Here is a 26,357-nt window from a genome sequence, read left to right as displayed (position 1 = left end):
GATCCCATTCCTTCCCATTCAATGCCTTCACTTTCGTGGCAGATACACAGTGAGGTTGGGAATCCAATTCGCATTGTAATTAATTTAGCCACCCACAATGAGATTCTGCAATTTGTTTTCAGCAAACTCAGCCTCCAGGCTACAGAAAACTGGGCAAACAGAAGTCTTTAGGTCTTTTATGCAGTGTTTCAGCAGGGAATTGAAATCGCTGAGCTCATCTTTTTCCTTTCTCACTTTGTTCAGTGTCATTAGGAGCAACCAGATATTCCCATGATATTCTTGAGTTTGACAAGAATGTTTGAAGGTATCATATACATGGTCACTCAGTTCCTTGCATCTTATAAGTATTTGCTTAAGAGTATCCAATGATGAGACTATGTGTATCTCTATTGCCACATCACACCATGGACTCTCAGGGTGCAAATTTACTGCTGGAGATACAGTCATTAGTGCTTTCAAATATATTCAGATTTGAGAGCTAAATCTGGAACCAATTCAGAAAATTCATTCTTAAGATTCTGTTCTTTAGAAACAGCCCTAGTGCCAAAGTTCGCATGAGTCAGTTCTCAGAGAAGCAGAACCAATAACACGTACGAGTGTGTGTGTGTGTGTGTGTGTGTGTGTGTGTGTGTGTGTGTGTGTGTAAAGGGAGAGAGAGAGAGAGAGAGAGAGAGAGAGAGAGAGAGAGAGAGAGATCTATTTCAAGGAATTGGCTCATATGATTATGGAGACTGGCAAGTTCAAAATCTATAGGATGTGCTCACAGACTAGCTACTGAAGAGAGAGCCAAGGTTGCAGTTTAAATCCAAAGGTCGTTAAGATGGAGACAGAGAAGAGCCAGTGTTGCAGATCAAGTCCATAGGTCATCTGCAGCAGAATTCCTTCTTGCTCAGGAGAGATATTTTTTTTTTGTTCTGTTCTGGCTTTCACTAGATTGGATAAGGCCCATCCTCATTATACATGGCAATTTACCTCAAGTCCATGGATTGAAAACTTATTCTCATCCAAAAGCACCCACACAGAATCACCCATAATAATGTTTACTCACATACCTAGGCACCATGGCCCAGCCAAAATGGCACATAAAATTAACCATCACACTTTCTTTCAGTCTTTTCTATTTCATTCCCTTTTTATCTCTTTTTCTTTTTAACACAGAGTATTGTATGGAAAGGTGTTCTCGGCTTATGGTTTACATAATTTTTCCTTCACATAAAGTATTCTATGTAATTGCCACCACAACTCTATGAACTAGATAAGGAAAGCATTTACATTTTATTTTTACATGCAAGACCACATCTCAGGAAGGCGACGTGACTTGCTCAAGGCTAACCAGACAACATTAGCCCATTCCAGGGGTCAAACCCAGACCCTCTGAATTAAGATTCTACCTCTTTCAAATGGTGTTTAGCTCCCCAAACCTCAGCTGTGAGTGCACTGAAAATTGCAACCCTTCCCATATTTTAAACCACTTATTGACATTCATAGTATCCCTGGAGTCACCCTGTGTCACTTGCAGGGCATGGGGCAAGGGTAGGCATTCTCAGTTGCATGTTCCAGATCCCCTTTTATTATTTCTGTCTGTATTATGTTAGCTTTGTGTTGCCTTGGACTGTGAGCAGCACTCAAGAGAGCCTGGAATGGATGGTGTGGTTACAGGAGCCAGATGGATAAGTTTCTTCTTTCCCTTTAGCCCATTTGACCTTTCAACCTGGAACCACCAGTGAACTGGTAAGAAAAGAGGCCCTGAAGCATTTTCATCCTCTCATAAGACTGCCAATTTGTTTACTCTTTAGCTTAGACAATGTGATTTATTACCTTTCATCATGAGCCTACCCTAGACGGACTGTGCTGTCTTGGTTTCAGCCCCATTTTGTGGCTGAAGCAGCAGATATTTTAGTTTTAAGTGATAAGCCCATGGATCAGACAGTATACCTTCGACCTGAATTAACCTCCAGCTCTTAAATAATAAAACTAAAACAATATCCTTCACAGGATGGATGAAGTGCAAAATAAAGAAAAAGAGATAAACAGAACCTGATGATTTCAATAAAAATAATACAATGGGCTCAGTAAATTAAACCATAAGCTCAAACGAGCAATTCATATCATATTAATTTTTCACAATGCCTTACTTCTTGCATAAAATACACCCAAATCAAGAAGGCTCAACTGATCTCCATGATGGCTCCAAAGCACTTTCCTGTCTATCATGAAAACAACAGGATACTCAAGAGGACATAGTCAGTCCAACTCAGTGAATTTATGTTGTGGCTGGCAATGTGCCTGGCAATGTGCTAGCACCTGTAAGGAATTCAAGGATGAAAAAGAGGCATAGGTTTAATGCACAAGGGCACATATGCGGTGGCCATTTATACGGCCAGCCCTGTCCCAGGCACCATGTTACCTGGAAAGGAAACTGAGAGGGGGAAAATAATCAATCATTAGTGCCCTTAGAATTCAGTTGGGAATAATAATGAGACAGAAAACCTTACATATAGGAAAGCAGAGTAGCCATTAATCATAGGCCATAAGTGCAACTAGAAAGGGCAGAAGAAAGACAAGGAGGTGGACTGGTGCATTTGGAATGGGGGTGGCAGGGGATTGCAAAACTGGGCCTGGAAGGGCGAGTAAGAATTACACAGATGGAAGAGAGAAGAAAAAGTATTCCTAAGAGAATGAGGAAAAAGGGAACACAGGCACAGAGATGGGAATGGGCACGGCAAATGTGGGAAGCAGCAAGGAGAGTTATCGGGACATGTAAAAATAGCTGTTGCCCTGGCCAGTGTAGCTCACTAGGTTGGATGTCCTCCCATGCACCAAAGCTCCCCAGTTTGGTCCCAGGTCAGGGCACATGCTTGGGTTGTGGGCTCGAGATCCGCAGTAGGTGCCATGCAGAAGGCAGCTGGTGGAAGTTTCTTTCTCACAGCGATGTCTCAATGTCTTCTCTCTCTCGCTCTCTCTCTCTCTCTCTCTCTCTCTCTCCCTCTCCCTCTCTCTCTCTATCTCTCTCTCTCTTCCTTTTCTGTCTCTCTCTCTCATCAATAAAAAACATTATATAAATATATACAAGTTTGTATATGAAAGAACTATTAACGGCATCATAGAAGTGTCCTCATGGGGCCATGGAGGGAACAGTGGACTAGGAATCAGAGGGCCTTCAGGTCCAGAGGTATCATTCTAGCTCTGCACTTATTATGTGGGTGTCCTTGGTTAGGTCACTTAGCTGCTCCCTGCCCTGCTGCCCTGGCTTACTCTGTCATGTGAGGATACTGCCATTAGCCTGCTGCTCTAACTCTAGCTGTGAAAACAATTAGAGATGATGCCTAAAGAAGTGTTGTTTTTGTTTGTTTGTTTGTTTTAAAGAGTGAAATAAAAATCAAGACCCTTTCTTCCATTTTCTATTACATCAGCATGGTGAAGAAATGGTCCCTGGGTGCATAGTAAGTAGGGTTTGCTCTCTGTTGGGCTGTAGGCAGAGTAGTGTGTGTGTGTGTGTGTGTGTGTGCAAGGAGGAGAGGGAGGGGGTACTGGTTAATTGATATGAAGGCAATTTTTGCTCTGGGAGAGTGACGGGCCCCGGAGTCTGGACACAGAGGAGATAGGTCAGCCATGCAAGAGGCATTTCTTTGGTTCCCTGCTGGGTTGTATGAGACCATTACCTCTCTGAAATAGGTCACTGGTCTCTGACATCTGATGAAATAGGTGACAGAACTGTACATGAAGACCAGTGAGATGTGGGGGAAAGAGACCTGAACCTGGAGTGAAACTTATATGAGACAAGTTTAAGGGTCTACCCAATACTAAATATTTGAACGTAAGCAAGCAACTTCCTGTTTCTGGGCCCCCGTCCCTCATCTGTCAAATGGAAGCAAAAACATTACCAGTCCCACTTCCTTATAGAGTGGGTTGTGATAACGATCAAATGCACAACATGGGAGAGGTTTCTCTAAACTCTCAAATGGCAGGACAACATGGCTTATTTTTCTTGTCAATAAAAGAAACCTGAGTTTTATGATCAGTTGCAATCTACTATTTCAGCGTGCTCTGCCCTCACCTGGGAAAGGCTATATTTCAGAAAGCTAGCTGTACCGTAGCACAGTATCCTCCGCTGACATGGGTTCGGAATAATGTCACTCCCACGGAGGCTTTGGGAAGCCTGCTTGCAGGCACTCTGGCTGCAGAGTTGGAAGGAGGCCCTTGGGCAGTGGATAGCCATCCTTCCCTGGGTCTTCCCTGCCATAATGAGATGAAGTGCAGCAGAGCACTCAGGCAGGGACAGGGCTCCATCACAGTCAGCATCACGAAGTTCCCATATAGAAGATCCTGAAGTTAGGCTGAAGTATGAGGGTTTCTACATAATTAAATCAGAAGCCCAATTCAGGATGAAGATGAGGCAGCTATTTGGAAAATAAAAAAGTTTGTATCTGCCCTAACTGGTTTGTCTCAGGGGATAGAGTGTCGGCCTTCAGACTGAAAGGTCCCAGGTTTGATTCCGGTCAAGGGCATGTACCTTGGTCGCGGGCACATCCCCAGTGGGAGGTGTGCAGGAGGCAGCTGATCAATGTTTCTCTCTCATCAATGTTTCTAACTCTCTATCCTTCTCCCTTCCTCTCTGTAAAAAATCAATAAAATATATTTAAAAAAATAAAAGTTTGTATCTGCATTTAAACCCAAGGAAGAATTGCCTGAACTCTGTTTTACTCTGTGTGATCCTTTGCTTTGTGTAGGCAAGAACACAGAGTTCCATCAGGGTTTTCAGAATATTCTAGCTACAAAGGTGTTCCTACTCAGAGTCCCTGCTTAAGAAAACTAGCACCAGTTTGATGTCTTGTCAGTGGTAGAGTTGTAGCCCTGGCAGGTTTCCTCTGCCCTTCTGCAGGAAAACAAACAACAGCAGCGGCAACAAAATGAAACAGTGGGCTTCTTTGATTGGGCGCTCATTTCATGTGTTGCCATTTACACAAAATGCGGTTCTCTGGAATTATACAAAATGTCACACTGACATAGCGGGCCCAGAAGGGGTTGGAAGAGGACCGGGGTTTTGCCAGAGAGTGCGTAGGGAGTGCCCTTAGAAGGCTGTGGAGCTCCCCAGCCAAGGGAGAGGGATGTAAGGTGGGTCCTCTCTCCACGTCCACTCAAGCAAGCAAGAGGGTCTTTAGGAAGACCACTCTCTAGAGCTCTGCGTGCTCCTTCTGTACTAGGGACCAACCAAGAGGCGCTGTGAACTGGGCGCCAGGAGCACATGGCAGAGCTCATATGCCCCGCCCCCTGGCTAGAGGCGGGCCTGGAGCCCCACTGAGACGTCACCCGTGCAGCCAGGTTCATCCGGGTCCTGTTTCCTAGGAGACGGAGACGCCACAGACCTCTCCCAAGAGCCTCACCGCCAAGCAGCAGGAGAGTCCTCAGCGCTGACCCAGACCCTCCCAGAGCAAGGCTCCCACCTCCATTACCACCCCCACCCCCACCCCCACCCCCACCCCGCCCCCCACCCCCTGCCCAGCTACTTAGGAGCAGATTTCCCTGGGACTCTAGGAGCGAGAAAGGAAGGCCTCATGAGTGAGGCAGGAGAGGCCACCCTCACGGAGGTGGCCGCCTCCGACTCCCCCCAAGCCAGGAAGAAAGATCTGTCGTCCTTGGGAGGCGGAGATTCTGTCCAGGCCCTAGTCACCAGCCACCTCTGCGAAAACTCCGTCCCCGAGGCCACCGTGGCAGCCGGCACCAGGGAAAAGGCGCCCAAGCAAGTGATCGCCAAGAGGGTGAGTGGATCGGTCAAGTGGTTCAATGTAAAGCACGGGTACGGTTTCATCAGCAGGCACGACACCCAGGAAGACGTGTTCGTTCACCACACGGCCATCACCCGGAACAACCCCCACAAGTTCCAACGCAGCGTGGGGGAAGGCGAGACCGTGGAGTTCGACGTGGTGCAGGGCAAGCAGGGCATCGAGGCTGCGAACGTGACCGGGCCAGGCGGCGCCCCAGTGGAGGGCAGCCGCTTTGCGGCGAACCGACGACCCCGCTTCCGCCATGGCTTCCACACCGGCCATCGCGTGCCACAGCATCGCAGCGCCAGGGGCCCTGAGGGGGACTTCTATGGCTACGACTATGACTACCACTGCAACTACGACGACTACTACTACTACGACTACTACGGCTGCTACCACTACTACGACTACTACGACCACTACGGCTACTATGACTACGACTACCAGGGCAGCAGAGAAGACTTCGCCTTCGCCCAGGGCCAGAGGCGCCGCCTGCACCTGCACGGCCTCCCCCAAGACCAAAGGCTGAGGCGCTTTCCGCCCTTCCGCAGGGCCCTGGTTGTGACCCGCCGCCCTTTGGCCTTCGCTCCCGCCAGCAGCCCACCACGGGACGCCCAGCTGCCTGGGTCTACACCAGCTGCCACGCCCGCCACGCCCGCCACGCCCGCCACGCCCGAGGGCTCACCACCACGCCGTGGGCCTGGCCCCAGCTACCGCTTGAGTCGCCCTAGGGGCCGAGGCATGGCCCCTGGGCCAAAGTCCTCTGAGCAGCTGGAGGCAGAAAACAAGGAGAGCGGGAGCGATGCTGGCTCTGCAGCCTGCGGCCCCAACAACCCCCTCCACCGCCAGCAGCAGCTGCCTGGTGCCCAGGACCACAGCCCTGAAGGAGGAGAGGACGACAACGACACCACCAGGAAGGACCCTGCTGGAAAACCCGCTTGCATTGACAATCAGAGCAGCACCTCAGAGGAGGACGCCGCAGTTGCAGATGCCACCTCTGCTGCACAGGCCCAGTGACACTCCTGCCCCCTCCCAGGGACTCCCTGGCCTGGGCTGCAGGTGATGTCCTCTTGAGGTGCCCTTGGGCGCGACACAGTCAAACATCCATATTGACTGTTAGATTTATGCCCTGACAGAAAGACACAGCCCTTCCCCAAGGTCTCAAGATAAACGACAAGATCTGTATATTTCTGAACTCCCTCTTATCATCTGCCTTGGCAGTTTCTGTGCACACACGCACACACCCCCCACACACACACACCCCCACCACACACACACACACACACACACACACACTCACCCCTCTGTATCCATTCTTTTAAAATATCTGACCAGGATCACAACTATGATTCTACATCCCCTGGTGAATTACATGGAGCACCTAAAAATATTCTTTCTAATGCAAAAACAAAGATGATCTGATATTGAAGATTATCTGACATTGTGTCATATTACTTACCTGAATGGTCATTTCCTCAATAAATCATTTCATGTTCATCTTATCTGTTATCGCCGTTGTCTGTTTTTTTTTAAAAGCCTGCCAGCACATACCTACACTGAGACAGTCCTTTCAGTCCTTTTATCAGAACCAATTTTAGCAAACATCATACCTGTCACTCTTTTTACAAGTCATAACTTAAGACTAATTCTGAGCTTATGGATTGAACTTCTCGGGATAGTCTAAAGCAGTGATGGCAAACCTTTTGAGCTCGGCATGTCAGCGTTTTGAAAAACCCTAACATAACTCTGGTGCCGTGTCACATATAGACATTTTTTGATCTTTGCAACCATAGTAAAACAAAGATTTATATTTTTGATATTTATTTTATATGTTTAAATGCCATTTAACAAAGAAAATTCAACGAAAAAAAATGAGTTCGCGTGTCACCTCTGACACGCATGTCATAGGTTTGCCATCACTGGTCTAAAGGATTAGAAATGGCCCCATCACTATCTTTTTCTCCACCCCTTCCCACCCTGCATTTGAGCAGTAAGTCTGGAGGGTCAGTCCACCTAGCCACACTTAATGCTTAGGTACTCTCTGAGGCAAAACACGGAAAAACTGAGCAAAACATCATGACAAGCAAGACAATTTGGCTCTCTGAAAACAGAATTTGCTTCCTCTGTATTTTTGTCTTTCTGTGGATTTGACCTAATACCGTTTAAGAATTTAAAAGGAAATGGACCGTGAGTGGCTAGAGCAGGGGTGGGCAAACTTTTTGACTCGAGGGCCACAATGGGTTCTTAAACTGGACCGGAGGGCCGGAACAAAAGCATGGATGGAGTGTTTGTGTGAACTAATATAAATTCAAAGTAAACATCATTACATAAAAGGGTACGGTCTTTTTTTTTTTAGTTTTATTCATTTCAAACGGACCGGATCTGGCCCGCGGGCCGAAGTTTGCCCACGGCTGGGCTAGAGGGTGGGAGAAATGGGGAGATGTTGGTCAAAAGGTACCTAATCTACAGCATGATGACTTAGTTAAAGATATTCCTCGGTATACTGGAAAGTTGCAATGAGAGTACAGCTTCAGTGTTCTCAACATGACATCAACAAAAAAATGGTAATTGTGTGAGCTGTCAGATGTGTTAATTATCCTTATCTTGGTAAACATTTCAGAGTAAATACATGCATCAAATCATCACATGATACATCTTAAGCTTACATTATTTTAAATGTCAATTATATCCTAACTAGATGCCCAGTGCATGAAATTCATGCACGAGTAGGGTCCCTAGGCCTAGCCTGCAATTAGGGTCGATCAGGGATCTTCCAGCTGCCAGCCAGGGCCTTCCTTCCCCCAGCTGCTGGCTGCCGGCTGGGGCCTTCCTTCATTCCGCACCGCCCCCTGATGGTCAGCGCATGTCATAGCAAGCGGTCGAACTCCCGGTCAGTCAAACTCCTGAGGGGACAATTTGCAAATTAGCCTTTTATCTATATATATATAAAGAGTCAGGGTCCGTAACGTCCAAAACGACCAAACGGACAACCAAACACCTGGAGTCAGTCCTGCAGTCAGTGCTGAGTTGCCGCAGTGACCAAGCACTGACTGCTGCCACTGCAGGGTCGGTGACTCAGTGCTGACTGCTGAGGGGGCTGCAGATCAGGCCTGGAGAGAAGCCCGGAGAGAGAAGCAGCCTCCGTGGCAGCAGTTGATCAGCCCCGTCCCTCCCATCATAAGCCTGGAGGTGCTGACTGACATAGAAACCGACCAATCAGAACCAAATCTGGGTGAACTCTGAGGAGCCAATGGATGCCTAGGAGGTGGAGCTTTTGATGCTGACTGGCATAGAGACCGACCAACCAGAACCTAATCTGGGTGAACTGAGAAGGCAGAACGTAAGGTGGGGGGTGAGGAAGGGTTTTAAGGGCAACAGCTGTTTGGTGTAAGGTGGAAGAAAGCGGTTCAATTTTTTAATGACCGGCTTGGCAATATAGTGCATATGGCTGGCTATCAGTCCAGACATAGGGATTATGTATTTTCGTCTGCCAAGAGCATCTCCTCCTGCTGAAAAATGCTCCCCTGCCCATTTAAGCAATCCTATCCTATATAATCTAGCTATACCAATAAAAGAGTAATATGCTAATTATACCAGTTCCACCGGCCATCTTCCAGATGTCCGACTTCCTTCCGGACAAAGCCATGGTGTTGGGGGCTGAGGTAGAGGCAGTTAGGGGTGATCAGGACGGCAGGGGAGAGCAGTTGGGGGCAATATTAGGCTGGCAGGGGGTTAGGGGCAATCAGGCCAGCATGAGAGGGCAGTTGGGGGTGAGATCAGGCCAGCAGGGGAGGGCAGTTGGGGGCAAGATCAGGCCTGCAGGGGAGGGCAGTTGGGGGTGATCAGGCAGGCAGATGCAGTTAGGGGTGAGTAGACCATCAGGGGAAAACAGTTAGGAGTGAGATCAGGTCGACAGAGGTGGGCAGTTGCAGGGGACCAGGCCGGCCGGGGAGGGCAGTTTGGGGTGAGAATAGGCCTGCAGGAGAGGGCAGTTGGGTGTGAGATCAGGCCAGCAGGGGAGGGAAGTTAGGGGCAATCAGGCAGGCAGGCACAGAGGTTAGGGGCAATATGTTAGGCAGGGTGAGGCAGTTAGGGGCAATCAGACAACCAAGCAGGTGAGCAGTTAGGAGCCAGAGGTCCAAGACTTTGAAAGGGATGTCTGACTGTTGGTTTAGGGTTCTCTATGGAGAGGGTTCAGGCTGGGCTGAAGGGAACCCCCCCTGCACAAATTTTGTGCACCGGGACAAAAGTTATATAAGGATAAAGATGGGGGGTGGAGAAAGAACAAAGTTGGCAAGGATGTAGGTATAATTATTGTTGTGTGTACCTGTGGAGCTGAAGAGAAATATATAGTCCATAGTTTACATCTGTGCTTCCTGGTTAAGTCCCTCTAGTGTGCGGGTGGGGGCGGCGGCTGTGGAGGATTCATGGAAAGCTGCACAAGTGAGGTTTAGCCCACCTCTGGCCCTTTCCCCTCAAAGAGAGAAGTTCTGCCTTCCCTATCCTGGTTTTCATTTGAATATATAGTGGGGTTGGTGGGTAGGAGGCAGGGGTTGGGTTTGGGGGAAGTGGGTGATCAATACATTTGAAGCCAACGGGTGTCTTTAAAACCTTGTTTTACAAATTAAGGAAATTGGATATGCAACAGCAAAATCAAAGTACTTATTTTATTTTTTTAAGTATTTACTTATTTATTTATTTTTATTCATTTTTTAAATCCTCACCAGAGGATATTTTTCCATTGATTTTTTGAGAGAGTGGAAGAGAGAGGAAAAGACAGAGAAATATGGATGGAAAGAAACTCATCGATTGGTTGTGAGGAGCCTGCAACCGAGGTATGTGCCCTTGAATGGAATCAAACCAGGGACCCTTAGGTCTGCAGACACACTCTATCCACTGAGCCAAACCGGCTGGGGCGTACTTTTCTTATTTTAATGTTGAGGCATTTTACACCACATTATAGACTAGCATAACAGGTTAGGAGAGGGAGTACTTGATCATTCAGTATGGCTGAATAGCCTCAGTCAATTTGAGTAGAAGCAGTAGAGATTACTCATTCAGCAAATATTTGGATGCCTACTTGTGCCAGACACTTTGCCAGATACTAGGAGTTGCATCATGGCAAAGAAATGGTCCCTATTCTTAAGGAGCCCAAGGTCTAGTGGAAAGTGAGATGAAGCTGCCAATGACTACGGAATGGAGTGAGTGCTCTGCTGAGAGAGGAAGCACAGGTGATCCAGATGATGGCAGGGTTGACACCAGGGATACTTGAATTTAAATTGTATCTTGGAGTTGGGTCCAAGATGGTAGGGTAGGACACAGGGAATATGCACCTACATATAGAGCAATTCCTCCCGAACAACAAATAGAGAAAGACCACATAGAGAAGGGTAGGAGAGACTGAGATGTGATAATCACAGGAACCTCACTCCAATGGGGAGACCTGTGGTGGAGAGTGACATCACTGAGGGGTTGGTGAGGGCAGACTTGCCTGCTATGAGGCACAGCAATTAAAAGGGCAACTAGACTACACATGAAAATAATCCATTTACTAAACCACAGGTGAGGAGGTTAAAAGGCTAATTCCAATGTAACCCTGATTTTTTGGGGGGGTGGGAGGGGGGGTGGGAGGCTAGCAATCTGAATCCATGCCAGCAAGCTCAGTGTACATTCTTGACAACCTATAATTAAGTCACTCCCTCCTTCCCCGAAATTGGTCTTGCATAACCTGTTACAGAGGCCATAAAACTGTGAACAGTGCACTCTCCCGGAGGGGGGTTATTAACACTGGTGCCAGGCCAGGCCATTATATATGGCCTGGAGACCCCCAACATCTGGGGGCCTTCTTGCAAACCCCACGAAAAGGACCGGAACCATAATCCGTATTTGTGGGACAAAGTCCTCAGAAAGATAAGAAAGAGAAGCCCCCTGTGTGTTATTTTACTCAGATTTGGAAAGTTCTTCCCTGAGTCCGCCGGCGTAAATAAACAGTGTCACTCCTTTTCTCTAAAGCGTTGCTTGGTTTTCCTTTGGTCTTCTGCAACACAGGCGCCTGCCAAATAAATGTGGGGGAAACTTGCAGGAACTCACTTGGATCTGAGGAGCTGGCACTTGCCATTGTTGACATTCCTCCTCCAGCTAGATAGCACTCCAGGCCCCTGCAAGGCCTCCACAGCAGGCCTCCTCATCCTAAACCACCTTGTTCTGCAAAACCTCGAGTCAAGCCCAGCTGGCCCACCAGGGCACCCAGGCTCCCTGCACTCCATGTCAACTCAAGCAGTGACCACTCAAGCAGCCCCAGTCAGCTGGACAGCCAGGGCACCCCCCATTAGCCTCCCAGAGCCTTGGACCCCAAGGCCAATTCAGGTAGTACCTGCTGCAGTCCCCTTCACCCGGGCCCCCAACAAGCCCCCTGGAGCCTAATACCCCTACCCCCTCACCCTGCAAACCCTGCAAGCCCAGAAGCCAGGCCCCTGGGGAGCCCCAGGAGCCCAAGGACTTTGGATCACCATGCCCCATGTTCTCTGTAGCCCCAGAAATCCAGCCCACCAGAGCACCCCAGGTGCCCCATGCCCCTGGCAACCTCAACCAGAACTTGTTGAAGGCTCCCCCAGGCCTAGCTACATGCCCAGAGTGGGCTGCAGCCCCTGCTAGCCAGAACCCCCAGGGCAGTGAGCATAAACATTTTGAAGAGGGAACTTGAGGAAGGCAGTATTCAGGTAAGTGATGGGGAGCATATCACACACTTATCACACAGCTCCATGAATTTAGATTTGAGTTTAATGGATACAAGCCTCACATGAGCTTCCTACTATAAAAAGGAATGTAAACAGAGCCACTTTAATATGGAGCAGGGACTGCCATCCCAGAGGAACTGTCTTGCATGTCTTATGCCTTGATCCCTTGAAATATTAAAACAGGACAGACAAAACAAAACAAAAAAACCACCCAAAACAAACAACATTGGGACTGGGCCTAAGCCAACAGTATGTCTCAAAGAACTGATTGCAAAAATAAGAAAGCAGGTGTTATGACTAAGGGACTGAAGGCTACTAGACTGAAAATGCAAATGATTAGAATCAGCACCACCTGTGTTAGCTTATCTGCACCAATAGAAAAATGTTTTCCTTCTATGTGTGGATGAAAAGGGCCACATGCTAACCTGACAAGCTCAGGGAAGGCCTACATGGCAGTCTTGCAAACTCAGAGACCTAAAGTAACCACAAAAGATGGTCTGAAATTAAACTTTAACTAAAAGCAGTTATGATGGGTAGTTACATCCTAGGCCGGTATCTTCACTAACAAGGTCAACCTTTACCTTAACTGAGCCTGTCTGTCTTTTTGCATCTATGATAACATATCCTTGAAATGTCTGGGTAACTTGTAACATCCCTTTTTCTGGAGCTCCTGGGGCACAACCTAATGTGCCTGGTCACCACCACACATACCACAAATTCCTTCATTGTTACCATGTTACTTGTTCCTGCACCCACCTAAGTATGTGTCTATCATTTTATTTCTTATCCAATCCCAGGGTTTTCTCCGCTTTGCTTTCTCCAGCCTCTCTAGTCTGTCTCCAGTGGATTTCATGTAACCCACTTATGTCCCTTCCTTTGATTTCAATGTATAAATATAGTTGTAACCCACCATTCTCTGGAGCATTATCTCAATCTGTTGAAGTTCTGCTTCCAGGCAATTGTCAACAGTTTGGCTCAAATAAACGCACAAAAATTCTTTACAGGTTTGAATGTTTGTTTGTTTTACCTTAACATATTGATGTAATTGTTCCCCATTTGTCTCCTATGGGGAACACTATTTGGGCTTCTGGCTAAGTCAGTGCTTCCTGAATCACTATTCTTTTCTTTCTTTCTTTTTATTTTGACCTCACGTAAATGCTCCTTGCCTCTGACTTTGAAAGGGCTTTTATTTTTAGGTTAACATTGTTAGGGTCACCAAAGGAAGAATGCACGGGGCCAAAAGGGGAAAGGAATTATGAATTTATTGGGTCATCTGGATAGCAGATGGGCTGAGCCCCAAAATGGTGCCAGCCCCAAAAGACGGGGAGTCAGGTTTTTAAAGGACTCTAGGCGGGCTTTTTCTGGCCAGAGAATGCTCTGTGCAGGTCTGGATTCTGGGAAACTCCTGAGGGGAGAGATAATGGTCTTAGCCAGTGGAATGTGGTCTCAGCAAGTGGAATGTCCATTGTGAAGTGGCCTAGAGGTCAGCTCCCAGGGGAAGGGGTATTGATTCAATTCTTTGATCAGACCTAACGTTCTAGTCTTTTTGTTTTATGGAATAGGAATGAAGGTCATATCTTCTGTATTTACCTCCTGCTGAGGGGGGACATCGAAATCACAGGGGAGTGGACTTTGATAGTAGTAGGCTGGACAAGGGGTTGCAGCAGCATGATTTCCCCAAGAGACTGGGTGGTGAAGGCTTGAAAACAGCCCTGTTGAGTGACTTGGGAGGTAAAAGCTGGTCCTGAGGCTGCCATAGCGTCACTTGTCTGGTTTTGCTGCTTTTCTGGGCCTGGAGCTGAAACAAAACTGAGGCCTAGATGTTATCTTTAGGGAGGAAAAAATCAGGGGTGTAAGTTGCCTGACTAGTGATATGAAAGGGGAGCATAGGTTGCCCTGGGGGTGGGGTTCTTGTTTTCCCAGTTTTGCCCCTTGCTAGGCATCCAGAGCGTTCGTGTAGGTCCTGAGACAGGATTTCAAAATAGGATGAGCAGTGGTTAGGCCCCCTATGCCAGTTCCAAACTTTTCTGTGATGCCAAAGGTTATTAGGAGAGGGATTATCTGAACTGCCCTTTTGTAGGATATGGTGGGTTATGGGGACCAGTAAAGACTGATTATTGGGGACTACCTCTCCATTGGGTGAGAGATAGATGAGAGTACAGGTTCCTGTCCAGTTGGTGGGGAGACAGATGTATGTGTTCTCCCCACAGAGGAAGAAGGATCCCTGATCATGGAGACAAACTGAAAGGTATTGAGAGAAGAGGTGGACTAAAGGGTATGAGGTTCCCTTTCCTGGTTCCATGCTCCAAGCTGAGAGGGTAGTGGCCATGGCACAACCAATAAGGGGTGACAGATGAGTGGTTGAGATTTTATTGCAGTGAAAGTGGGATGGAATGCTAGAATGGGCTGTTATCCAAGGGAAAATAGAAAGGAAAGGAAAGGAGCAGCTGAAGCCTGGGACCCGGTTGGTTGGACAAGAAGTAAAATGGACTGGCTGTAGGAAAGAACCATTGGCTTCTAGGGAGACCTGGTAGTCAACCCATTGGAACCAATGGCCATTTGGCAGTTCTTGGTTAACTGGTTAACAGTGGTGTTGCAAGCTGATGATTGGAGATGGCCTTTTGTTATATTGCCCTGTGAAACTGTAGCATAAAGGGGCCTGGGCAATTAGTGTGGTGTGTACTTTGATAGGACCTGTGACTTGGAGGGAAGAAGGAGCTACTTTAGTAAGAGATAGAATATGAGTATAGAAAAGAAGGTAGGCTTGATTTGCCTGTGCTGTAGGATAATTACCTAGAAGGGTGTCTGCCTTTTTGAGAAATATAGTTCCCTTTTCCTTTTTATAAGCTAGAGAGTTTTCTGTCTGATTCCATCTCTTGATTGGAATAGTGGTGGTGGTATACACTGAAGAGGAGAGGGAAAGGCAGAGCCAGCAATTCCTGGCTAAGGAGGGTATGGGTAAGGTTAAGTGTTCGTTCAAGATGAGTGGAGGTGAGAAAGTTCCTTGTGGGTGTAGGAGAGGAGGGCAAGGATGGGATGAGAAGGAGAGCTAATTCATACTTCCAGGGTTGGGATTGTCCCAAGGCCTGTGGGGAGAGGGGAGCAGTGTATGTTTAGGATCTAGAAAGAAGGAAATCTTGTCCCACAGGTAATCAAAGTCCCCTTGTAGAAGGGCGTCCCATAGAAAGGTGAGAATCCTGATGCAAAGGGAGAGGGGGAAGTAGCTAGGACCTGGAGGATTTGTATTGCGAGAGGAGGTGGGTTTTCAGGGAAGTCGGGGTTATTAGGGTACATAGGGAGCACCTGCAGGGGTGCTCACTCATTCTTCCTCTTCTTCTGCGATGTGGGTAAGGTGGAGTCTAGTGGGCCCAATCTGGTGGCTGTAATACTTAGGGGACTCCAGCTCATGTGATGGAGGTGTTCCCGGGATGGGTTTTAGCCTGGAAAGCGGTAGGCACTGATAGTTTAGCTGCAGTTGGGGCAGTTAAGAGTACCTGATAAGGGCCTTGCCTTCAGTACTGTAAATTATTGATGGATTTCCTTTAGGAGGAGTAGGGGGGATGTTTCCTGTAAAAGCTGAGGGAAGAAATGATCAGCATGTTCTTCAGTAATTATCAGATGAGATTTAAAATGGGGACATAGTCTCTGAGAGAGGTCTCTGTGGAAGGGAAGTTTCATAATAAGAAGGGTCTTCGATACATGAGTTCAAAGGGACTAAGGAAGGAGGGTGCATAGGGGGATTGCCCTGATGTACATAGGGGCTAGAGCAGGGGTGGGCAAACTTTTTGCCTCGAGGGCCACAGTGTGTTCTTAAACTGGACCGGAGGGCCGGAACAAAAGCATGGATGGAGTGTTTGTGTGAACTAATACATGTTAACACTGCTGCTGGTGAAGGAGCGGAGGGGAGAGCAAGAGAACCCTCCGCTCTTTCGGCTCCGCAGACCGGATAGAAGAGCCGAAGGGGCCGGATCGGGCCCACGGGCTGTAGTTTGCCCACGGCTGGGCTAGAGGTATGAAAGTAGTTTAAGGTTCTTTAGTTTCAAAAGTTAATTTAGTTAGGTGAAACTTATTTAAGAATTTGCCTTTTTTACTTTGCCTGAAGACTGGGACTGGTAGGGTAATGTAAGTTCCACTGGATGTTCAGAGTGGAGGAGGCCTGTTGAGTTATTTGAGATCTGATAGCAGGTGCATTTTCTGATTGTAATGAGGTGGGTCAGATGTAGTGGGGAATGGCTTCTACCCACCCAGTGACAGTATCTATGAGGGTTCAAAGATATCTGGTTTTTAAAATAGGGGGCATGTGAGTGAAGTCAATCTGCCAGTCCTGTCCAGGGATTTGGCCCCGTAACTGATGAGTGGGGAAAGAAGGAGGTCTGACCTAACCTGTCCTTGCGGAGATACGGAGTAAGAAGTAGAACAGGTTTTGGTGATATCTTGCAGTTGGAAGGCTTGGCTAGAGCATGTGGTGAGGGGTTTTAGGAGCTGTAAATGTATCCTGTATGTAGGGAATTGTGAATAGCCCATAAGGTATCACAGCCTGACCCTGGGGAAGGTTATATTTTCAGAAATTTTAACCATGGATCTTCCTTAGTGGCCCCAAGAGCCAGTAGGACCTGAAGTTCCTCTGCAGTATATTAGGGTGCTATATGGGGTATAGCTAAGAATTGGGGAGATGGAGGCTTCCTCTGAGCTGCTGTCTTGGTCTCTTGGTCTGCTTTGTTATCTCTCTGTATAATGGGATCATTCCTGACTTGGTGTCCTTTGCAGTGTGTATGACTTTTAAGAAGGCTAGAAAAGGGGAGAAAGGTTCCTAACTGCCAAGCAAGAGGACCTGTTCAGGCTTTCAATGATGTGTCAAGGACTGTGAATGAGTGGTGGAAATAAAGAAAGTCGAGGCTCAGATATAAGGACTTAAAGCAACAGGAGAGAGGCTGGGAGGGGCTGCTTTAGCGTACTAGCAGAAAAGAGGTCCCTTCAGAGGTCAGGGGTGTTCAGGTCCTGACTCACTGGACAACACAAACCTTCTCCCCATTCACAAATAACCAGCTTTAGCCACAAAGTAAACAACCAGCATTTACATTTATGAACACACTTTAACAACACTCTTACTTTCATGAAAATGAACATTCAACAATGTACAAGAGACATTCTGTAATAAAAACTAAGAGCAGGTGAATTAAAACGTGTCTAGCCACCAATGTTTCAGTATTGTGTGCTATTTTAAAATATATAGATGTTTATCATTTAACCCAGAAATGCTCCAAAGTCTTAAAGTTAACCAAGACTTTGGAAAATTATGTATAGACATATGAGACTGGAGAAAAGGCAGGGGGAGGAGGAAGCAGACCCAGCAGACTATTCCCAGGCCTCTAGCAGCTTGGATTTAAAACTGCCACGTTTATCCTTATAGATAACATGCTAAGGTTTGGGTGATAATGAGTTCAGCTTCTGATAGTAGCCATGCTGTTAAGTAAGCATGTGCAGTAAAGAAAGTTGTGTTTTGGGAAAGATGGGGTCAGGGAGGAGGAAGGTGCTGAGGTGAGAGCAGTTTTCAGAGCACTAAAGAGGTGAGAATGCTGGCCTTGGGATCTAAAGGCTCAGTGAGTGGTCCCTTTGCTCAGTGGGAGAAGACTAATGTTGAGAATCCTGTGGTGAAAGTATCCAGTGAGCCCAGGAAAGGAGACCATTTCTTGTTCAGAGGACAGTACAATCATGGAGGAGATAAGGAGATAAGGCATTTACAGTCCAAGGAATGGCTTGGTTTTGTGGATGAGATAGTGAAACTGAGGTAGGTGACTGTGGTTTGGGACAACTGGGCTTTATGAGGGGATGCATGGCCGGGCACCAAGGTAGAATAAGAAAAAAGTGAATGGGGGTATTTAGTAAGATGCAGTGTAAGTGGTGAAGTGGCTAATGGCTATGAGACTAATCCATCAACCCCCATAACAGAGTCTGAGGAGGGCACAAGGGTCCCAGCAAATTCAGAGAGGGCAGAATAAGTGGCCGCCATGTCAATGAAAAAGGAGATTGGCTTACCTGCCACCACAGTTGTTACCTGAGGATCTGTCCCGGTGATGTCTGTGGGGCCCTGTCAGGGTCTGGGAAGCTTCAGTCTTTGGTGGCCAGTCCCAGGAGGTCTGGGAGCTCCAAACAGGATCCAGAGGGTGGCCTTGCTGGACTGGCTGAGGTCCAACCCGGAGGGGCCAGACTGCAGTCTGGTTTCCAGTGGCCTTCGCTTCCACACCTTGGGCAGGGCCCAGGCAGGGGTCTCAAGTTTGAGCAGGACTTGGCCCAGTGTCTTCCTTGTTGCATTTGCAGCATGGGCCCGGAGGAGGCTCAGCCCCCGACTTGCCTTCAGTAGGAGGACTGGCACTTTGTTTGGGGTTCATGAGAGTGTTGGCTAGGAGCTAGAAGGATTCCTTCTGGGCCTCAGCCTTGGCCTGATCTCACCTTTGTTTTGGGACTTGGGTCTCCTTATCTCTATTATTAAAGGCTTTAAAAGTCAGGTTTAACAGGTCTTGTTGAGGGGTTTGTGGACCTGTGTCTATTTGTCAAAGTTTGTGGCCTATGTTGGGAACTGATTGGGATTATAAAATGGGTGTTCAGAAGAAGGGCTCATTTGGGGAGGTGGAGTCTAAGGAGGTAAATTTCTGTAAGGCCTCCATGAGGAGGAAGAGACAGAGAGCTGGGTTTTCATCAGGGTCTTGAGTGATTTCACTAAGTTTGTCATAATTGACCACAATATCCTCAGTTCCTGCTGCCTCCCTCAGGCGTAGAATGGGGGCAGGAATAGAAGAGGCTGTTGAGGAAGGTGGTCTTTGGGTGGCAGGAGAGCAAGTGTTAGGTGGGAAAAGGCTGTTTTGGAGCATGCATTTTTGGGATTTGGGCTCTCAGGGGCCAGGGAAGAATGTGGTTTCTGGTTAGGAGGGTCTGGGTTTGGGGAATCTACTGCAGGTGAGAGAGGGGATGTGTAAGGGGGTGGAGGTTGGTGGTCTGCTGGGTCAAAAGTAGATTCAGAATCAGACGTGTTATGGGTATGATGTTGTTGTGGCAGAATGCACGGAAGAACAATCAGTCAGCACTCTGAGGGAGGAAAGTTTAACCTTTATTTCGCAGATCTGCTAGTCCAGGAGAATTCCAGATCCAAAGCCAGAATTGAACTACTGGGGAGGCTCTGACCTACTCCTGTGGCGGGCCCCTGAGTGTCCCCGCAGCTCCACCCAAGTCAGCTGTGCCAGGGCCATGGGGTTAGGCTCTACAGCTCTGCCCAAATCAGTCAGAGTGGGGAAGTAAGACTATAGTTTTAACCAGATACTGAACTAGGTTGCAACCCCCCGCTCCCATTTTCCTTTTCATTCCCCCTTCTTGTTCCACAAGTTATTCTTATCCTTGGGGATTACAAAAGACTCAGGAATTGGGGATAAGGTCGACGACCACTCTAGCTACTTCCTGCTAAAGGGGGGTGGGGCTCGATGAAAATGTGGGTTCAGCATGCCAAGTCTTCACCATCTTCCCCAAGGGGGTCATCAGAGTAGCAAGGGCAGAGAAGTTTCATCAGGTCTCTGGAAAACCTCAGAGGTCATGGCCATATTAATGAGCTTCTTGGCCCCAGTCCAGAGCCCCTGGAGGGAGGCCAGCCGATATCTCTCTAATCTGGACCTGCTGTCCTACAAATTTGGGTCCCATATGGGTTCCACATCTGGGAGAGCCTCCCTGGCTCATCTGTCTGTGTCTAATGTCCTTGGCAGGGCCTGGGTCTGGAGCCATTTCTGAGCTTCTGTTATTATTCTCATGCACTCCTCTGTGTTAAAAAGCATGAGAAGTTGTTGCTTGCAGTCGACCCAAGTGGGCTTACGGGTCCGAAAAATTGACTCCAGAAGGTCAACCATGGCTTGATGTTTTTTGAAATAAGCTTTTGGAGTGTGATTCTTCCAATTTAAGAGATCGGTCATAGTGAAAGGGTGATAGTAAAAGACCCATCCTCCCTCTTGTGGGGTCCCATTTTCTCCAATTATATGAGGGCCCTGCATTTCTCAGAGAGGCATCTGGAAAGCCGGGAGTGGTTTGGGTCCCCAATCAGCTGAGTGCAAACATCATCCAACTGGCTCTGGAGAGTCCAGTTGTGTGGAGACAGAAGGAGGTGGTGTATCTAAGCTTCGGTGGCTAGGCAAAGGGGCACTGAGTACCATACTTGAGGTACGTATGGGGGTGGTAGAACTGGCAGGGCTTCCTCAGGGGATTCGTGCAGAATAGGAGGCTTATTCTCCTTCTGAGGATCCTGCCCTTTTTCCTTATATACACAAAACCAGACCCAAAGAGGCTTAAGCTCTGCTATTTCTAGCCACTGGTCAATATAAGGGAACTGGTCAGAATGACCTGGGTCTCTTGTGATAATTCTTTGAACATTTCTGATCGTGGGGACATCCAATGTGCCCTCTGGTGGCCGTCGTACCCCAAAAGATGGCCAGTCTATTTCACACATCCTTTTTAACTCCCAGGAAACTAGTTTTACCCCATAGTCCCCAATAAACCCCCTTTGAAAATTCCTTAACATGCATTTTAAGACAGTAGAGTTTGAGGAGGAACTATTACCCATGTTTCAGGGGGAGGGGGGGTGGACCGGGTTGCCTACTCTTAAAAAAAATACCTGAATAAAATAACTAATCAAAATAAGGCTTATTTTCTAACTTCATTTGTCCGCGGGTGTGGACAGCAAATGGCACTAATCAGATTTCTACTACCAGTATCCCTGAGTACATTGACCTAACGTATTTAACCTCTGTTTAGGGAGGCAAAATGCAAATCATTTACTCCCAAGTGTCCTTATTTTAGGGAAGACATGATTTATACGATGTCTTGATTTGGAAAAGACAGGATTTAAGACAGGATTTTTAACCATCTCAGTTTCCCTATTCTACTTGTGCTGGCTTAATTCCCTGTCATTTATTCATCTTCCTTTCAACATTTCTCTTTACCTTCCTCCATTACACCAAAGCCATACTTTCTTTCCCGTTAGTTAGAACTCTTAGCCTTAATTTTTAGGTGACATGTAAATCATTAACATTTCTCAGATTAGCAAGACACTCATATTTTTTAAGGGACATAAACAGAAATTTCACTAGCTAAACAATTTAAACAAACAACAAAGAAACATATTTAAACAATAAAGGCAGATAACATTCCCCATTAAAAACTTAGAATCACCATGGAAACGCAGGAGAGGTTTAGAAGGACTTTTTGGTTTGTTTGTTTTTTTGTTGTTGTTTTTTAACAGAATCAAAGAAACATAAATTCCCAACAGTAAATAAACATTTTTACACCGGCACGTGCCACATTTACACCACACAATACTCTGCATTCACCAAATCAGTTTCAATTGCACAGAGATACAGAACAAGTTCCTGAACAGAGGCAGTAGAAAACTGCCTAGGAAAGCTTCTCTTCTACCTTTTTCAAAGGCAGGCCAGGCTCAGCCCCTTAGCCAGTCCCTCCCGGGAAGTCCCAGAGACAGTGAATACCATTTAGAAGCTGTTCCTCCAGATGAGCCAAGCTATCCTGAGGTAGTTACCTAGGTAGGGGCCAGCTACCTCTTCTGTCCCAGATGACAGGCCAGAACTCAGACCCGTTTCCCCGGGGAAAAACTTACAGTTTTGTTGCAAAAGACCAAAGAAGTACCAAGCACGCTTCCTAGAGAAAGGGGGGGACCCCGTTTATTAACACTAGTGGACTCCGGGAATAATTTCCAAATCAGAGTGAAGTAACATGCAGGGGGCTTCACTTTTTATAACCTTCTGGGGTCTTTGTCTTGCAGATATGGTTCTGCCCCCTTTCATGGGCTAACAGGAAGGCCCCCAGGTGTTGGGGGTCCCCAGGCCATATCTGATGATCTGTCCTGGGGCCAGTGATAACCACCTCCCCCGCCCCAGGGCAGTGCATTGTTCAAAGATTTTATGGCCTGACATGCCTTGCAAGACCAGTTTCCTCCTCATTTTCACTTAGGTTGTAACAGGCTAGGGGGTGAGACTTCCAAGTTTTGAGAAGGACTGGATCACCTGGGCTTCCTTGCGTAGAGATGGAATTTTTATTAGGCATAGGCATAATTTTATTGCCATATTCAGTTAGGGCTTTTTGTACTTGTCCTAAATTAGCTAAGTATTTGACAAGTTCATGAGTCTCAGTGTCTAATAGAAAGTCAGTGGTGAGGAAGAGCCTTCCATACAACATTTCAAAGGGACTGTGGAGGAAAAGGGGACACGTGCTAACCTGACTAACTCAGGAAAGGCCTGCATGGCGGCCTCGCTAACTCAGAGACCTAAAGTAACTACAAATTATAACTTTTTCAATTAAACAGCAGTTTATAGTGGGTAGTCATGTAATAGGCCAATATTTTCCCTGACAAAGATCAACTTTGATGTTAACTGAGCCTATTGTCATTTTGCACCTATGATAACATACCTTTGGAATGTCAGGGTAACTTGTAGCTTCCCTTTTTCTGGACTCCTCTGGGCACAACCAGTGCATCAGGCAGAGATCACAAATTCCCTCATTGTTATTGTTATCCTGTTAATTGTTGACTGTTAACTATCCCTTACCCACCTCTAGTAAAAGAAGCATGTGTCTATTGTTAGTGTCCCTGAAGGAGGAACGGGTAAGGGATTATAAATTTATGAGGTCATCTGGATACCAGATGGGCTGAGCCCCCAAATGGCATTAGCACCCATGGATGGGGGAATTAGAGCTTTTAAGGAACTCTAGGCAGGCCTTTTCTGGGCAGAGAATCCTCTAGGCAAGTTTGAATCCTGGGAAGGTCCGGAGGGGAGAGAACATGGTTTTAGCAAGTGGAATGTGGTCTAAGGGAAAGGGAATGTCTGTTGTGAAGTGGCCTAAAAGTCAGTTCCTGGGGGAGGCGTATTGATTCCATTATTTGATCAAACCTAACATTCCAGCCTTTTTGTTTTATGGAATAGAGATGAAGATCATATATTCCGCAGCTACTTCCTGCTGAGGGGGACATCGAGATCACAGGGGGATGGACTTTGATAGTAGTCAGCTGGAACACTGTATAGGTTCCTCACGGTTGGAGCAAGGGGTTGCAGCAGCATGATTTCCCTGAGAAGGCTCAAGCGGTCCTGATGGAAAGATGACAAAAGGCACAGAATACATGGGCAGAAACTAGGATGAGGAACAGGAATGTTAATGGCCCTCAGAAGGATAGTAGCCAGGTATACCAATTTCTATTCTTTAGCCAGTAGCCCCATGAATTTGATTGGCATTCTCTGATCTTTGCGGCCCTCTCTGTTACTCTTTGGGTGGCATCCCTGACTAGGCCAGACTGATTGACATACAAACAGCATACTTCATCCAGAAAGAGGCATAGAGCCCTTTTTTCCACCGTTAGGTGGTCTAGTCCTCTCTGATTTTAGAGCAGTAGTTCTCAACCTTCCTAATGCCGCTACCCTTTAATACAGTTCCTCATGTTGTGGTGACCGCCAACCATAAAATTATTTTCGTTGCTACTTCATAACTGTAATTTTGCTACTGTTATGAATCATAATGTAAATATCTGATATGCAGGATGTATTTTCATTGTTACAAATTGAACATAATTAAAGCATAGTGATTAATCACAAAACAATATGTAATTATATATGTGTGTTCCGATGGTCTTAGTCAACCCCTGTGAAAGGGTCATTCGACCCCCAAAGGGGTCGTGACCCACAGGTAGAACCGCTGTTTTAGAAGGCAGCTAGTGAGTCTATCTGACCCTGAATGTGAACTAAACTTTTGGCAATGTCACCTAGGCTTTCTTGTAGGTCCTGAGACAGGGTTTCAAAATATGATAGAGCAGTGGTTAGGCCCCCTGTGCCAGTCCCAACCCTGCTGTGATGCCAAGGGTTATTAGAAGAGGTATTATCTGGACTGCCCTTTTGTGTCAGATGTGATGAGTTACAGGAACAGGTCAGGACTGATTATTGGGGGCTACATCTACATTGGGTGAGAGATAAATGCGAGTGCAGGTTCCTGTTCAGTTAGTGGGGCAGATGTATGTGTTTTCCCCACAGAGGAAGAAAAATCCCTGACCATGGAGACAAGCTGAAAGATGTAAGGAGAAAAGGTGGACTAAAGGGTATGAGAATTCTTTTCCCAGTTCTGCATTCCAAACCGAGAGGGTAGTTGCCATGGCTCTACCAATAAGTGGTGACAGAGGAATGGTTGAGATTCTATTGCAGTGAAAGTAGGCAGGAATGCTAGAGTGGGCTATTATCCAAGGGAAAAGCAAAAGGGAAGGAAAGGAGCAGTTGAAGTATCGGGCCTGAATGGTTGGTTGCAAGCTGATGATGAGAGATGGCCTATTGATATATTGCCTTGTGACCTTGTAAAGCATAAAGGGGTTTGGGCGATTAGTGGCATGTTTAGAGGGATACGACCTGCGACCCAGGTGGAGGAAGGAGCTATCTTAGTGAGAGATTGCATATAAGTATGGAAAAGAAGGGAGGCTTGATTTGCCTGGGCTGTAGAATAATTACCTAGAAGAGTGTCTGCCTTTTGGAGAAATATAGTTCCCTTTCCCTCTTATAAGCTAGAGTGTTTTTTGCCTGCTTCCATCTCTTGATTGGTATAGGGGTGGTGATATATGCTGAAGAGGAGAGGGGAGAAAGGCAGAGCCCACAATTCCTGGCTAAGGTTAATTGTTCGTTCGATAAGAGTGGAGATGAGAAAATTCTTTATGGATATAGGAGAAGAGGGTTGACGTAGAATGAGAAGGAGAGCTAATCATCACTTCTAGGGTTGGGATTCTCTCAAGGTGGGAAAGGGGTATGTTCAGGATGTAGAAGGAAGGAAATCTCTTTCCATGAGTAATCAAAGTCCCCTTGTAGAAGGGAGTCCCATAGCAAGGTGAGAATCCTGATGCAAAAGGAGGGGGGCAGTAGCTAGAACTTGGAGGATTTGTATTGGGAGAGGAGGTGGGCTTTCAGGGAGGTCAGGGCTTTTAGGGTCGGTACGTAGGGGGTATCTGCAGTAGTGCTCACTCATCCATCCTCTTATTCTGGGATGCAGATAATGCAGAGTCTGGTGGGCCCAGTCTGGTGGCTGTAATACTTAGGGGACTCCAGCTCATGTGATGGAGGTGTTCCTGGGATAGGTTTTAATCTGGAAAGGTGGAACCATGGGGTAGGCCCCGGCAATTTAGCTGCAGTTGGGGTAGTTATAAGGGCCTCGCCATCAGGGCTGTAAATTATTTGATGGATGGATTTCCTTTAGGAGGACCCAGGCCTCTAGCTGTAGAGGAGTAAGGGGGTGCGGTGGGGGGTGGAGGGGATGTTTCCCTTAAAAGGTCGAGGCAGGACCTGATCAGCGTGTTTTCTCAGTAATTGTCAGATGAGATTTACAATGGGGATACAGTCTCCTAGAAGGGTCTCTGTGGAAGGTGAATTTCCTAATAAGAAGGGTCTTCCTTACATGAGTTCAAAAGGACTAAGAAAAGAGGGTACATGGGGTGGGGGGCAGAGGGGGGTGTTGCCCTGCTGTGCATAAGGGCTAGAGGTAGGAGAGTAGGTTAAGGTTCTTCAGTTTCAAGAGTTAATTTAGTTAGGTGAGACTTAATTAAGGAATTTGTCTTTTCAACCTTGTCTGAAGGTTGGGGCTGATAGGGGAGTGTGTAAGTTCCACTGGATGTTCAGAGTGGAGAAGATCTGTTGAGTTATTTGAGATATGAAAGCAGGTCCATTATCTGATTATAATGAGGAGGGTAGGCTGGAATCTTGGAATGATATGCTGAATGAGAGCTTGTGTGACATCAGAGGACTTTTCATACCTAATGGGGAATGCTTCTACCCAGCCTGAGAAGGTATCT

The 26,357-nt window shown here is 47.0% G+C and overlaps 1 protein-coding gene across 1 annotated transcript; it reads left to right on the top strand.

Annotated features, from left to right (window-relative positions):
- The first annotated feature begins 5,555 nt into the window (after positions 1 to 5,555).
- Positions 5,556 to 6,782, top strand: LOC132224952 (Y-box-binding protein 1-like). Its single transcript, XM_059680139.1, has one exon. It carries the CDS (start codon positions 5,556 to 5,558, stop codon positions 6,780 to 6,782), a length of 1,227 nt encoding a protein of 408 aa, XP_059536122.1.
- Positions 6,783 to 26,357: the final 19,575 nt, after the last annotated feature.

This window comes from Myotis daubentonii, chromosome X (assembly GCF_963259705.1).
Source record: "Myotis daubentonii chromosome X, mMyoDau2.1, whole genome shotgun sequence".
Lineage (NCBI taxonomy): Eukaryota > Metazoa > Chordata > Mammalia > Chiroptera > Vespertilionidae > Myotis > Myotis daubentonii.
This window is presented reverse-complemented; position numbering and strand designations above follow the sequence as displayed.